Raw genomic sequence first — 15,256 nt, forward strand, 5'->3', positions numbered from 1 at the left:
ATATTGTGAGAATAGGTAACAAACTATGTGTGACATGTCATGAGTGAATTAGATTCAGCCATTGTGCAGCAACACGCAACTAGAACTGGTATAGAAGAGACTGTCTGAACTCAATTTACATTGTGGCAACCACACTATCACACCAGGCTGCAAACTCAAAGAGGTATTAGATGTCATTCTTAGTAAACCTTTGCTCGACTCGTCAAAAAATGCCAGTGTGACAAGCTGTGAAGTGGTCATCTGACAAACAAAATGGGGGTAGAAAGAGACAAATGGGGATTTTCAGAATATGAATAAAGATTATGGATTAAAATATCTGGGGAGCAATGCATTCTAAGGCACCCTGTTAAAATGTGTTTATCTCTAAGGAGACATCAGAAAGTTTAGAACCCTTCAGGGTAGCAGTTCTCTGAAAGGTCACAAAACCATTTTCATAAAAATACTACCACACTATTTGCCCTTTCCCTCAAATTCTCACAGGAGGGTGCAGTGTGGTTTCCTAGCGGCTACAAGACCACGGGATCACAAGACTGAATGCAGAAGCAGGTCTGAGAATCCAGCTGACTTCTATGCCAGACATTAGAACAAAGCCACTCTTCTCATTAGTTTTTTTGGAAAAAGTTATTAAAAATATTATTTATGTTGGGAGGTAATTTGGCTTACTGCTACTTTAAAATGAATTATAAAAATGTTGTTTTATATCTAATATGATAAACACTGACAGATGTATCTCACATTAAACAAAGGCTCTCTGAGGTCCTCAAGGTTTGAGAACCTCTGCTGTAGGGTATTCAATAGCCCACCGTTTTATTTCTATGGTAAATTTTTAGAAATCACTAACTGCTTGTTTATGGGGTTTAATAATATAAGAATCACACAGATACAAAATAACCTGAAGTCCTATAGGTGGAGAAGTATATGGTCAAGAGATCTGAAAGGCTGCAGAAACTATAAAATTCTATCTTTGGAGGATATTGGAAAAACCAGCTTTCTATTAGACTTGGTCTAGTACGGCAAAAGCAGTCCACATTTTATTAACTTTCAGGTATTGTCCTTAAAGAGAACTAAAAGCAACTCCTCAGTCTAATTTCCTAATTCTGTATCCACCACTTCCTTGCCGAATTAAAGTAAGGTTGGTAGTCAGAGTTCTTGCTATACGTATGAAAGGTTTGAAGCTGGACCTGTAACAGTCCTTCCTTCTCCTGAGATTATATTCCGTCAATAGGGAGAAGAGCATTGACAGAAGCATGCCAAGTTCCTGTGGTCTCCGAACCCAAAAAAGGGGTTGTGGGTGAGGGTGGGTCGCAGCAGTGAAACAGGAAGCCCCGTGGGAGCACTTACCGACAGACAAGCTCACCATCCATAGCATCCTGCTCATCAGTGCTGGCAAAAGAGACCCGGCCACCAATCACGGCCCCAATGATGTAAACCAGCCATGTCAGCCTTCCTGCAACAGGAGAAATCCCATTAATGTCACCTCCAGTAATAATTTCACGAAGAAATCCCTCACTGGGAGGATCACTTCTCATTAGGAGCTTCCTTTATCTTAAGAACACCATGGAGAAGCCACAAAGCCTTACTTTGCTTATAGAGTATAGCTACTACTCTGCTGTGGTAAGGGTGCTGGCAAGGGGAAAATAACCAAGATAACCAAGTTACCCCTACCAGACGAGGTCATTATTTTTAGAGTGCAGAACTTAAACACAACCACCACAAATGATTTCAGTTACTCTTCCCTAGTCCCCTGTGGCATTTAACAAACACGCCTTTGCATGCACAGAGGAAGCTGATGACGGAAGAATGCTTCTGAAGGAAAGGGAGGACAGAGGTGGCAATGAGTGAAAGGGTACTGACATCACCTCCGTACAGGCCCGGTCCACTGTCCACTCACCCTCCTGCACGGCAATATCCATTGGGCTTGCGCTGGCACTCTGCAGCAGCTCCTGATAGGACTGAGCCGACTGGTCAAACAACTGCACGAGGAGCGCACATGTCTTCTCGTATTCACAACGCCCGATTGTAGACAGCTGGTCCAACTGCTGCTGGACCAGACCTGTATCCTCCAGAGGATCTTCCAGTCCATCTCTACTCCCAAGGGAAGAAATATGCCTATTGATTTCCCCATCCGAGCACTCCTTCCTCTTCACTTACCCACTGTTTCCAACAGTGGAGGCCCATATCCCAACACTACTTTTAACCAAAGGAATATCAAAAAAATTGGAAGGCAGACACCTTCAACCTAAGCACCAGTCTCCCTGAGGAATATTTTGCTTGTTGGTGTCCAATCTTCCAATCTGGATTTCCAGTCCTTAACATTTGTTGGCCCTGATCCTCTCATTCCTATGTTTCTCCACCCCAGGAGCTCTGGCCTCTTAGCCTCTCGTTTGTTCTCGACCATAATAAACTTTGGGATGATAAGTCTCCTGTCTCCTGAGTGAGGCCATTGTGACCAGATGTGTTTTGGAATTCAGAAATCTTGAGGTTTTAGGGAGACAATATGGTACTTCTGCCATGTAATATGAACCCTCAATGGGCTCTGTGGTGTGGCAAATACAATATTCCTATAGCAGAATGTATAAATATTATGAATAGTCACACCAAATAGAATTTAAAAAGACCACAAAGGGTCTCATATCAGTGCATGTCATGTTTTGCCACCAAATGAATTTTGGTGCCAAACTTATGAGAAAATTGAGTTTTCACATCTTGGATTTCAGAATTACAGATGGGGCCCTGTGGATTTATACCAGGTCTTGCCTTCTCTACTAGTTCATAAATTTGAAAATCTTGTTATATTACAAGCTCTCTCTCTACTGTTACGTCACAGAATGACAACCCAGCAGCAGCAGCAGCAGCAGCAGCACTACCACTACCACTACCACTACCACTAGCAGCTCATAGTTAGTTGTGTGTTTACTGTGGTCCACACAGTGGGCCAGGAGACACAGTAAATTAATCCCTATAATAACCTTGCCCAAGAGTACACAGACATTAACTAGCTCTCTGGGCCCAGAGCCCACCCATGTAACCACTCCCCAACATGGTCTCACAGACATCAGCTGACTCCTCAAGAACAGAAACTAAACAGCTAATAAAATAACACCTCCCAGTGGACTTCAAAAATACTCAAATTCTGAAATGATTCAAAGTCATAATCAGTTAAGACCATGAACTGTTATAACAATTAAATGCATTCGACTCTAAGCAAATTAAAAATCCAACTTAAAAAACCAAGATCTTCAGAGTCCAAGTAAATTATCCTGAGAAATAGCCAATGAAAAATATACAGGTAGTCTTAAAAGTTCTCATCACAAAATATTTTAACTATGTACAGAAATGGATGTTAACCAGACTTATTGTGATCATCTTGCAATATATACAAATACTAAAGCACTATGTTGTACACCTGAAAGTAATAGAAAGCTTTATGTCAATTATACCTCCAAAAAAAAAAAAGGTTAAATGAGGTCTTAAAGGTGGGCCTCTAGTCCAATAGGACTGGTGTCCTTATAACATACATATATGTGCATGCGCACACACAGAAAAGGCCCTGTGAAGACACAGAGAGAAGGTGGTTATCTGCAGACCAAGGAGGAAGGCCTCACCAGAAACCAACCCTGCTGGCCCCTGGATCTCAGACTTCTAGCCTCCAAAACTGTGAGTAAAAACAAACAACAACCCAAACCACAAGCAAGAAAGGTACCTAAACCAAATAACTTAACTTCCCACAGGTCATTTTTGCAGGGGTCTGACATTCCTTTAGCTATAAGTTTCTGGTACAGCTGACAGGGTAGACAGAAACCATGTGTAAATGTAATACAATCAGTGATCAGTTGCCTAGAATTCTTATTTCTTCTAGTCACCTCTGGATTGTGTAATCCCTTTTATCTATTTAGTATTTTAGGAGTTCACATTAAGCACCTATAACTTACACATTATAATTCTTATAATCTGTAGTCTATAAATGTCTCTCTCCTATTTAAGGAAAATCATTGGCAAGGACAAACATTATATTTTGTATTCAAAGATATTGCTACCGATGGCAATAGGACACAAATAGGATGTTAAAGACTATTCTTTCAGATTTTATGCTATTCTGCTGACATAAAAGAATGACCATTAACAGTATTAGCTCCAATAAGACTCCCATCAAATACATTTTTTTTGCCAATGGGGTGTCTGATCTCTGGCAAGTCTAACACCAGGCTACTGGGGGGAGGCTGTCCCAATGTCCTTACCTCAGTATGATGTGCACAGACTCCAAACGGGATGTAATGTAGGCTTTGGTGACTTCAGGAGTATAAGTTTCCAGCATGTGGGGCTCTGTGGCTTTCACATATGGCACAGAGGCTGCCAGACGCTGCCATAGGCTCAGGAGATAGTGCACGCTATTTGGGGCAAATTCCCAGTGCTAAGGAAAACCAAAAGAGCAGGAGGCATACTTCTTATTTCTGTACACAATACACTAGTCCCATGCCACTCGACACAAAGGATAAAGACTTAAAAAAAAAAGATGAGAATCTTTTATGGGCTTTGTTCTGTGTATGGCAATTAGTCTAATGTGTTTACTAGTATTTCAGAGACTATGCAACTAATGAGAAGAGCTGTTCTATGCTGGATGAGTAAACCTTGCCACAAGGAAAACCTTGCATAAGTGGTTCTCACACATTAGTATGCATGAGAATCACTTGGAGAGCATGTTAGAAATAGAGACACCAGGCCTCCACCCGGAACCTAGTGAACCAGAAATTGTGGGGTAAGATCCAAGCACCTGTCTTTTTCATTAAGCTCCTCAGATGATTTTGATGCAAGCCATAACGTTTGAGAGCCAGAGCCCTATATTACACGAGGAAGAAAGAGAGGGCATTCACTCTCTCTTTATTCTGTCTAGTTCCCTGTTCCACTCTTGCCTATTGGGTGTGATTCTGAGGGGATTCTCTTTGCCTTGTAATTCTCGTGTGTTCTTCTCCCAATACTCCTTGAACTTTTGTAATACACATGAGTAGACTACCATAGTAATTACTCTGCAAGGTTACCCTACATGTATTTATAATTCACTTTTGCCAAGGGGGAAAAAAAAAGAATATTCTTAGAAGGCTAAAACCAGTGAGCAAGAGAAGAGGTTCCAATGTTTAGGAAGAAAGAGCCAAGCTATCAAAGACAAACCTGTAAGCTGGTCACTGTGAAGTTAGCTATCAATCGGATGACCTCAGGGTAGTTTTCCACCTTTACTAATTCTCCCAGTTGATAGTTACTCTTCAGTCGGGCCAGTAGTCTGCAAAACTCATGGTAATTGTTTGGGTCTGATAAACTCTGGTGACAGCACAGGAGGAAAATAAAATGTAAAATGTGACTCACTATACTTCCGAATGACATTTGGGATGGCATCAGGGGAGGGGGGAAATCTACTTAAACTTGTAAGATTCGAGCCATCATTCAGAAGGACACATCTGTATAATGTTTAAAAATAATTTTTTAAAAAAGGATGGGTACTTTGCTTATCTCATGTGTTCACAGTAATCACCTTGTGGCATTAGCCTCAACTGAAAGAGTCTGAAACGGAAGCCCAGAAGGATCACACTATGGGCCTAAGGTTGTAAAGCTGATAAATGGCAAAAAAAGGGCGTGATCTAAGATGTAACTAGTCTGCTTGCTTCTCATCAATTAAAAGAAAAAGAAATTTTCATCTTCACATCTGTCAAACTTATCAAGAACAATTAAACCACAGCAGCAAAGTTATGCAAATGTTTTATATATTTAAACATTTAATAATAATAAATAAATTTATCTATTCCTATATTATGTTTATATATTTTATACTTATATCAAACTTTTGATTTATTCGCATATAATACCAGCATATTTATTTTCCTTATCTATGTCTTCCTCTATTGGCATAGGGGGACAGACCTTGTTTTGTTCACCACCGTATCCCTGGCACATGGTAGGTGTTTCATAAAATTTGTTGAATGAATGAACTATGAACTGACTTTATGATATGTCCTAGTGTAGAGAAGTTATACTTTTAAAAAAAGAGATGTTTACAAAATCTTGGGGACTGAAAAAGACAAAAAGGACTACTCAGTTATGGAACAGATATTTGAATGAGAAATCTCTCCCTTCCCACCTAAAAGCTGTTCTATATAGTTAAATAAACAATGCACATTCAAAAAATTGGAAACAAAAACAAATTTAAATTCTTAATTTCTTAGGGGGAAATGACTCTAGCTCTAACCTTATTTTCCTGTGCAAAGGGATCCTTCCCACAACTTGTGCATTCCTAAGCTAGAGGGTACAAGCTCCTCGTTTGGGCCAACATTCTCAAGAACTTTCTACAAATACAGATTCACTTAAACCTTTTAGAACAAGACTGAGCTGTTTTCTGGGATTTCCACTAAGTATGGCCTGTAGATGGATTTCCTTCTGACTTGTAACAGACACACACACACAGAATCATATATATCACATATATAGACATAGCAATCATATATTTATTCAAATAAAAACAAATCCTCAAATTTTACCTGTGGATTTTCCAGTATTCGTTTAACACCATCGACAAGATGAGAGAGAAATTTGGCCCTCTCTGCATTGTTAAACAGGGATCTTCTAACGGAGGCAATCTGTACTAAGCAAGATAATACCTAAAAACAGGGCACAATCCAAACACAGCTCATATTAAAAAGATTGTACAGCTATTTTCATGGTCTTTTCCACTCCTCTACTCTTCTTCTTTACATATGCCTCTAATTCTCTTCTTTCAACCCCTGCTACAATTATAATATAGAAAGATCAAAGAGGATATAGCTTAGGGTATCTAAAACAACTTTATTAAAAGAAAAAAAAAAGAGCATTACATCCAATCTGATCATAACAACTACTTAAATTCACACTTTGGAAATTCCTAAACTTAGGCATTATTCTCTGACCACCCCAATGGCTTCCTTCATTCTTGTTAACATACATATTTAAGGCTTGAAAATACCAGGCAATTCATGGTTTAAATAAAGTTTTAGATTTTGTGGGGTTTTTTTCCCCCCTGTTTTATTACGATCTTTTGGGTAATCAGGCTTTGCTATGTAGTGCTACAATGAAATATCTGGCCCATGAAAAAACCAGCGTTTACACTGAAAGCATTTTACCCTTTCCCTACTGTGCGAGATATTTATACTCTCTGCTGAACCAGACCTATTTTCTACCCTTCACCACCCTGCTGTTCCCTGGGAGGCTGACCTCTGTGAGTAACAGCAGCCCAGCTCCCTTGCCCTCTTGCTTCTAGTTGGCTTCAACCATTGGAAAGTACCAGCAAGGAGATCAGGGCAGGAGGAAAGAAGTGTCACCCCCAGCTGGGCCATGGGTTGGCAGTCTCTACCTCTGCTGGACATTGCACAGCCCTGCCCTAGGCCACAGCTTCAGCTTTCTCCTGAGCTCCTACCTGGTCCCTTGAAGCTTCCCACAACTGCTCACCCCAGGGGGTACAGTCATCACCTCTTCTTAGATTCCCTTCATTTTGCCCACACCTTTATAAACAGCCTTTTCATTAATTACCCTATTGAGTACATTACCTTTTCCTAACTTGATACAAACAACACTGAATTCATGTTTTGTTAAAGCAAAGGAAGGTCTACATTAATTTGGAAAAGTACAACAATGACCAGGAAGTAGTCCACTGTAGAAACACTGCGCCAAACACCCATTACTATACTGTGTCTTCTTTATGTTTTGCACAACGGTATTTTACCTCAACCATCTGAAACACCAGGCCAGCCATCTTTTAGGACAAGATGAGACCAAAAGAGCTTGACATCTGCAGCAACTTGTCATTAAACAGGAATAATTTTAAAACAATTCAGACTTTATTGCAAGAACTTTTAAGCTATAAGCTTGACCTTGGCTAGATAACCAACCCTAGTATTTCCATGCATTAGTTCTATGATTTTGTACAACAAAACGAACGTAAGGCTCATTCACCATTGCTATTTTCTAGAAATAGGTTTGCTTTAGAAACTGACTCACCAGAGGTGAAAATGAAGGAGGGATGGAATGATACAGGTCAAAAAACAGCTGCAGAGTTGAAGAATCTAAGAATGCTGAAAGAAAGACACAAAAGCACTTCACTGAGCATGTCTGCACACTGCCACAGGCTGAGTGCTGGCACTGCGTTAGGGAGCAGATCTTTCTGCTTTCTTCGCTTACACGGTGCTTATGATCTTTGAAAGTGATAAGCTAATAAGGGCTTTCTGTTTCCCGTTTTAAGGCATAGTTTTTGGCTCTTCTGAGAAACAGATTCATTCTTCTGATTCTCAGAAACTTAAGACAATAGGGCTCTGTTCATAGCAAGAATTTTTATCCTTAGGAACACACAAACATAAGCACATGTTCTTTTGCTTGATTTTGTTTTTAAAGCTCAAATGAATAACCTAATGAAAGTCTCTAGGTGGTTAATGTAAGAAGGTCAAAGTCATACTGGTCAGTAATTAAAGAGTTCTTTCAGGCTGGGCGATCCATAAGGTCTCTAAGAAACTCTCCCTCACATTATGAAGACAGATGCTGAAATTATAAATGCTCTTGTACAATAAACAGGGACTGTCAGGGGTCCTGTAGACCGTCCTACAGATACTGCGCAGAGCTGAGCAGCAGCCTGTTTCAGGTGGGGTGATGCTCTTACCTGATCTCCAGCTGGTGGGAATCTGTACTGTGCACAGGTCATCTGAGGACTCGTCAGTAGATGTGCCGATGAAATCAAAGTTTAGGCAGTTATGAGTAAGTTTGAGCAGTTGCATGAGCAAACCATGCTGACTTTCATCATTCAAGTTTAGATTCTTTCCAGAAGCCTGTAAAAATTAACATAATGAGCCCCAAGCAACCACTCCTCTTCCAAGCTTGCTACTAGACTCACAAGCAGACTGTCGAGCCAGAAAGGGAGGACTACATTTCAACACAGAAAAGCCACAAGATGCTGCACTTCTATTACCTCAATGCCACCATGACAACCCTAGCTCCTTATTACTATTACAACACATTTACTGCAAAACATGAAGCCGGTATTTAAAGAAATCCCCGCTTTGACACGTATTCTTTCCATGTAGACATAGTGGCCACAGGGGATCCTGAAGCAATATGTGTGGTTACTTCATTTGCATGTGAAATTCTAGCTATATCTAGGCAGGGCTAGGGTTAAGTTCTGCGAGTTCTAGTACGTTTTATATCCTGTCCTACCTTCCTTCCTCTTTTTAATATTACCATCATCAGAATCAACAAAAATCTTTCAAACCAAACCTAAAACAAAATTACCACTTAATTTTATTTATTCACTGGCAGTTTACCTGCCTGTAGCTCAATACTGGTCCATAGCTCCTGGGATTCTCATGTCCAAAGTTCATACCAGCTATGAACTTGGTAAGAGCTGGCTAACTGTTTTTATTTTTTTAATATATTTTTATTGATTTCAAAGAGGAAGGGAAAGGGAGAGAGATAGAAGCATCAATGATGAGAGAGAATCATTGATCAGCTGCCTCCTGCCTGCCACACACTGAGGATCGAGCCTGCAATACAGGCATGTGCCCTGACTGGGAATTGAACCATAACTTCCTGGTTCACAGGTCCACGCTTCAACCACTGAGGCACACCGGCAGGGAAGCTAGTTGTGTTTTGATAGTATCAGTGAGGAGGATTCAAACCTTAGTTTTCTCAAAAGCTTTTCCCCTCCAGGGGGTAAAACAGTTTTTTTCTGGGCAGCTCACCCAACCTGAGTACTATCTGGGAATTCTGAGATAAGCGGGCAATTGAGGAAAAAGATGGACATCATTAAGTGGAATGACAAAGAATTCAAACTTGTTTCTAAAACTAAAACTGGGCCCTAGCCAGTTTGGCTCAGTGGATAGAGCGGCAGCCTGTGGATCAAAGGGTCCCAGGTTCAATTCCGGTTAAGGGCATGTACCTCAGTTGCAGGCTCCTCCCCGGCCCGGGCCCTGGTCAGGGCTCGTGCAGGAGGCAACTAACCGATGTGTTTCTCTCACATTGATGTTTCTCTCTGTCTTTCCCTCTCTCTTCCATTCTCCCTGAAAAATCAATCCTCAGGTGAGGATTAACAATAACAACAAATAATAATAAAACTAAAACTGGGACACACTGGAAAATGAGAATAAGAACGAAAAACCCCCAAGTCCCCCAAATGAACAAAGAGCCAGAGACTAATCCCATGTATATTTCTATAGGGACAAAGCAGCCAAACATTGTTATAAATGTGTAGAACACGTAAGTTAACATTTCTTAGTTCAACTCTATCAATAAATGAATGGAAACACCAACTATTCTATTTTAAAACAGGTAATTTCCTTATGTGATACTGTCTACCCCTTCAGGTTATGAAATCTAAATGGATGTTAAAATTCCAAAATCTGCTTTTCCTTACAGATGTTGCTTGTTTATTGGCTGCTTTTAGCTCAGCAGGGGACAGGGAGTCAGACGAGTTTTAGTGTGCTAACAATGTCGTCTGAGCCTGCTTTCAGAGCACTACATGCCTTTACTCCACACAGGAAGATTTTATGTGGCTATAAAAAGAACAACCAACAGAATCTCAAACTTTGTGGTAAACTAGATTCCTTTAAGATAGGAGCATAGGATAATATTCTCTCACTGCTCTTCCGTAGGGAAATCACAATCCTTTCTCCAACACCAGTGTTCAGGCTGGCAAGTTTCTTCAGCATCTTGGAGACGGGTATTATGTGAGAGGTGTTGATGGTGATTAAAGAGATGCATAAATACCTATGGGGTCACTCACCTGTCACCCTTTCAAAATAAACAGGGAAGCAGGACCCAGCCTACCATCTCACCTGTTTTAGTAAATTGCAGGAAAGTGTGAAGATATCAAATAACGATGAATCTCGGAAAGAAGAGGCAATTTTTCTGTGCTTGGTTAAAGGGTGGGTGGTGTCTGCCTGTGCAGAAAAATAAACAATGCAAGTTTTAGAATTAAATAAAAAGAAAAAAAAATGTCATGCAGGCTTCAAATAAAGTAGAAAGATTTCCAATAAAAGCAACATAAATACAAAATGCATTTTAAACATTTAAATTACTATAAAATTCATATAAAGTGAGAGGATGCAAAGGACAATAAGCTGCTAATAGCCAGAATATCATGTCTCCAAGGTTTACAGAGGGAAGACAGAAGGAGGAATGAATATCTCCATTGCAAAGTTTTAATTTCCTCTACACCTAGGTAAAATTTAACAAATTTGGGGCAGATACTGCTAAAAATTACTATTATGTTGCCCTGTGGTTTAGTTTCAAAAACACATAGTAGCATGGCTTGGGTTTTGATAAACAATCCACTGGGCTGAAGTTACTGCAGAATTTCCAAAACAGTCATTAACCAGCAGCCATGGACTTCAGGTGAATGACAACAGCCTGTAAACACTTTCCTCCTTCTCTAACCTATTTGTTTCTACGTGGAGTCCTGACCCCAGGAGTGAACACTTTAATTAAATGGTTATATTGCTCACTTATCCTCCTCTTTTTCATCTTTTCAGCCACATTTTAAAGGTTTTTGTGGTTAAGGATTAAATCTTTTACTTCTTTAGTATGTCCTCTATTCCTGCCGCTACTCAATAAGTAGGTGGTAACTCAATAAAAGGGATTAAAAAATGTTAAAGGTTGTCAGGGTATTTTTTCCAATTGAAAGCTTAAATCTTTCTATGCACTGACCAATTCATCCAAGAGGAAGCTCATTTTGCTTTTGGCACATTAAAGAATAATGAGGCAAGATTTCTGACAGCCAAGTTATGGGCCCTCCTGATTTTATTTCTAAGCTCAGACAGGAATGGTAACAGAAATACATTTTCTGATTTGAATCTGACAACCCCTTAACTAAAAAGCCCCACAGAAAATTAAGTTTATATAGAGGTTCAAAATATTCCTCATTTCCAGCTTCAATGTCACTGTGTTATCATAAGTGTCCTAGATAAATAAGCTACTGCTGGATTATACATCCTCTAACACATATAACCTATTATGCTGATCATAATACCAAGGATAATTACATTAAGTATGTTACACACATTTCTATTGTTTTCTTAAGAAAGACAAATAAAATTTAAGTCTTTTTTATACCAACACTGATGTATTTTGTGAGGCCAAGCTTCACAAGGAGAGAACATGAATCCCACAATCTCTGCACTTAGTTAATGCTCGCTTTCCGACTACAAAGGTAACAGTAGTTAAATAAGTAGTTAGCCCTAGCTGGTTTGGCTCAGTGGATGGAGCGCTGGCCTGCAGACTGAAGGGTCCCACGTTTGATTCTGGTCAAGGGCACATGCCCAGGTTGTGGGCTCGGTCCCCAGTGGGGGGCATGCAGGAGGCAGCTGATCAATGATATTCTCTTTCATCATTAATGTTTCTATCTCTCTCCCTCCCTGAAATTAATAAAAATATATTTTAAAAAAGTTATTAAAGCACAGTCTTTGGAATAAGACTGTGGATTTGAATTCAGATACTGTTGCCTGCTAACTGTGACACCTTAGACAAATTATTTAGCCTCAGTTTCCTTCTCTAGAACATGGGATACACAGTACCTTTCTAGGACTATTGTGAGAATGAAATAAGTTAATACAAGTAAAGTGCTCAGAATAGCGCCTATCACACAGTAATCACTCAAACGTATAAGCTATTATTATTTTGATAATTATCGACCACAATGGGGATTGTATGTGACAGAGAACACGTACAGCCTCCAGATTTTAATAGGCTAAGCAAGTGTATTTAAAATAGTACCAATACAGTTAAAACTTCTCATAGGTTAATAAAAATGTCTGTACAATTATGAGCAACAGCAAAAGTGATGCCAATGTAATTATTAGCTGACAACTGAAGTGTGAGATATTATAACTAATATTAATACTGGCCTGTTCAGTAATTATAAATTTTAGCTGGATACGAAAGTAAATGACTGAAAAATAACAGCCAGAGCAAAAGAAAGCCACTGGTGTTTCCTCTGTAGTGATCTGTATCATCAATGACTATTTAAAACATTTGGTATTTAGTAGACTATTTTATGCATTCTGAAAAGATTACCAGCAAAATCTTTAATAATCGGACGTGGTAATTTATTTTTAAATGATTATAAACATGTATTAATGTATGCAGCAGAAGGGGCACACAAATGATGCTGGTTCCACTTTTGTGATTCCTTTTTTAAAACTCATTCTTTTTCATTAACAAATAAATTATTTCATTAAGCTTTTGACTTAGGACCATTGCTCGTATCTCTAATAGTGAACATTAATACCAGTGAGGAAAGCTGAGATGGGGATAAAATATTCTGGAGACAGAAGGGGACCAAGACAAAAAGAGTGAGGTAGGTTGTACTTACAGAGGAAAACCCAATGCAATTATTTTGTTTCAAAAGGGCATTAATCACTTACCGCGAAAGCACACAACTGCCAAAAACGATCATCCCACACAGAGCAGAAAACACCAATACTAAGAAAAATATGGCACTTACTTCAATGAGGAAGGCTGTAGCACTTACTTGATTAATTTCATTGGTTAGCTGAGATAAAATTGTGACGCCAATGATGCAGTATTCAACACTATCCTGGTAAAAAAAAAGGAAGAGTTGGTATGCGCAGCTCGATGTCAGCACTGGAGATGCAGTCACACTTTGGAAATGACAGAATCATGGGTTGCTATTAAAACTGCCTAGACAAGGCAGCAAGGAACCGTAGTTCAAAACTGCTGCTTTGCAGGATATAAAACCTAACAGCCATAAGGAAGACGGCTGAATCTGACTTCATCAATATTGAAAGCTTTCATAATTTAAAAATAACCATAAGCATTATACCATGCACATTATAAAAAGAGAAAGTGGTAAAACACACTTAAGATAAATTACAAATGAATGTGTAACCATTTTCAAAGAAACTGTATACAACAACAAAAACAGGCAAAGAAGCCGACTTAAAAATGTACATAAGATATAAGCAGGAAGTTCATAGAAAAACCAAAATTAAGTAGTAAATTAACCTATGAGAAATTGTTCCGTCCCATTCATAACTCAAATGCTGAGATACCAATTATTTTTACCTATTAAATTGGAGAAATACAACAGTTGAGCTTTCAGGGTGGAGGCACAGGGAAATAGGCACCTTCTAATTGTTGGAGGAAGGAACTTTTTTTGGGGGGTGATTTGGAAATATCTTTTTTTTTTTTTTAAATATATTTTATTGATTTTTTACAGAGAGGAAGAGAGAGGGATAGAGAGTCAGAAACATCGATGAGAGAGAAACATCGATCAGCTGCCTCCTGCACACACCCCACTGGGGATGTGCCCGCAACCAAGGTACATGCCCTTGACCGGAATCGAACCTGGGACCCTTCAGTCCGCAGGCCGACGCTCTATCCACTGAGCCAAACCGGTTTCGGCTGGAAATATCTTTAAAAGCCAAAATACACATATCCTTTTGCTTGAATAATTCCAATAATCCCTATACACTTATTCAAAGTATGACAAGATAGATATATATGTAAATCAATCAATCTATCTATCTACCTACCTACCTACCTACCTACCTACCTATTTGGATAGTCATTGAGTGTTTATTTAACAGTCAAATATAGAAGCAAACTTAATGCCTACCCCTAAGAGATCAGTTAATTAAAGTATGGTATTTTAGATCAGAATAGTATGTAGGCATTAGAAAGAATGAAGGAGGATTTGTTTGTGCTGATGTAAACATACAAAGCCAAGACACATTAAGGGTAAAAAAGACACAGACAAGAACATATCAAATAATTCTATTTTGTGTACTTTCTAGAGAGTAGAACTGTGTATCAGTATATGCATGTTGCTTCTCCCATTCTTATTACATTAAATATATACATCATACCTGTAAAAACCTTGTGACGTCTGTGATTGCATTTCTGAAGACATAGTCATCCTTCTGACAGTCAAACCAGCCCAGCTTTGTGATTCTGGCATACAACTGAATAAGTGCTTGTGTCACGAAAGTAGCCAACTTTGGCCGAGTGGCAAGGTAGTTGAGCACATAGTTCCCTATAAAGCAAAAACAATCCACATGACATAAAGCTCTGCCAGGGAAGGGCATATATCTTTAAATGTACTAAATGTCTAAGAAATGGCAAAATTATGCTATTGACTCTAAACTCCCTTACGTCTTCATGCTACTGAGAAATGGGGCTTTGAGTGTAAGATTACTAGGCTTTCTAAATGAGAATGTTATACTTGTCACAATGAAGA

At 39.2% G+C, this 15,256-nt stretch overlaps 1 protein-coding gene across 2 annotated transcripts in view; it reads right to left on the reverse strand.

Moving 5' to 3' along the window:
- Window positions 1–15,256, reverse strand: part of XPO7 (exportin 7) — an 89,831-nt gene that overhangs the window by 18,332 nt on the left and 56,243 nt on the right. For both annotated transcript variants that reach the window (XM_079770130.1, XM_079770129.1), the window contains exons 4-13: window positions 14,886–15,052; window positions 13,529–13,594; window positions 10,836–10,940; window positions 8,669–8,834; window positions 8,017–8,090; window positions 6,525–6,644; window positions 5,167–5,313; window positions 4,239–4,411; window positions 1,892–2,085; window positions 1,342–1,447 (exon numbers count right to left, since the gene is read on the reverse strand). In XM_079770130.1, coding sequence (XP_079626256.1) covers window positions 1,342–1,447; window positions 1,892–2,085; window positions 4,239–4,411; window positions 5,167–5,313; window positions 6,525–6,644; window positions 8,017–8,090; window positions 8,669–8,834; window positions 10,836–10,940; window positions 13,529–13,594; window positions 14,886–15,052 — 1,318 coding nt within the window. The remainder of the gene's footprint in view (window positions 1–1,341; window positions 1,448–1,891; window positions 2,086–4,238; window positions 4,412–5,166; window positions 5,314–6,524; window positions 6,645–8,016; window positions 8,091–8,668; window positions 8,835–10,835; window positions 10,941–13,528; window positions 13,595–14,885; window positions 15,053–15,256) is intronic.

This window comes from Cnephaeus nilssonii (assembly GCF_951640355.1).
Source record: "Cnephaeus nilssonii genome assembly, chromosome: 5".
Classification (NCBI taxonomy): Eukaryota; Metazoa; Chordata; class Mammalia; order Chiroptera; family Vespertilionidae; genus Cnephaeus; species Cnephaeus nilssonii.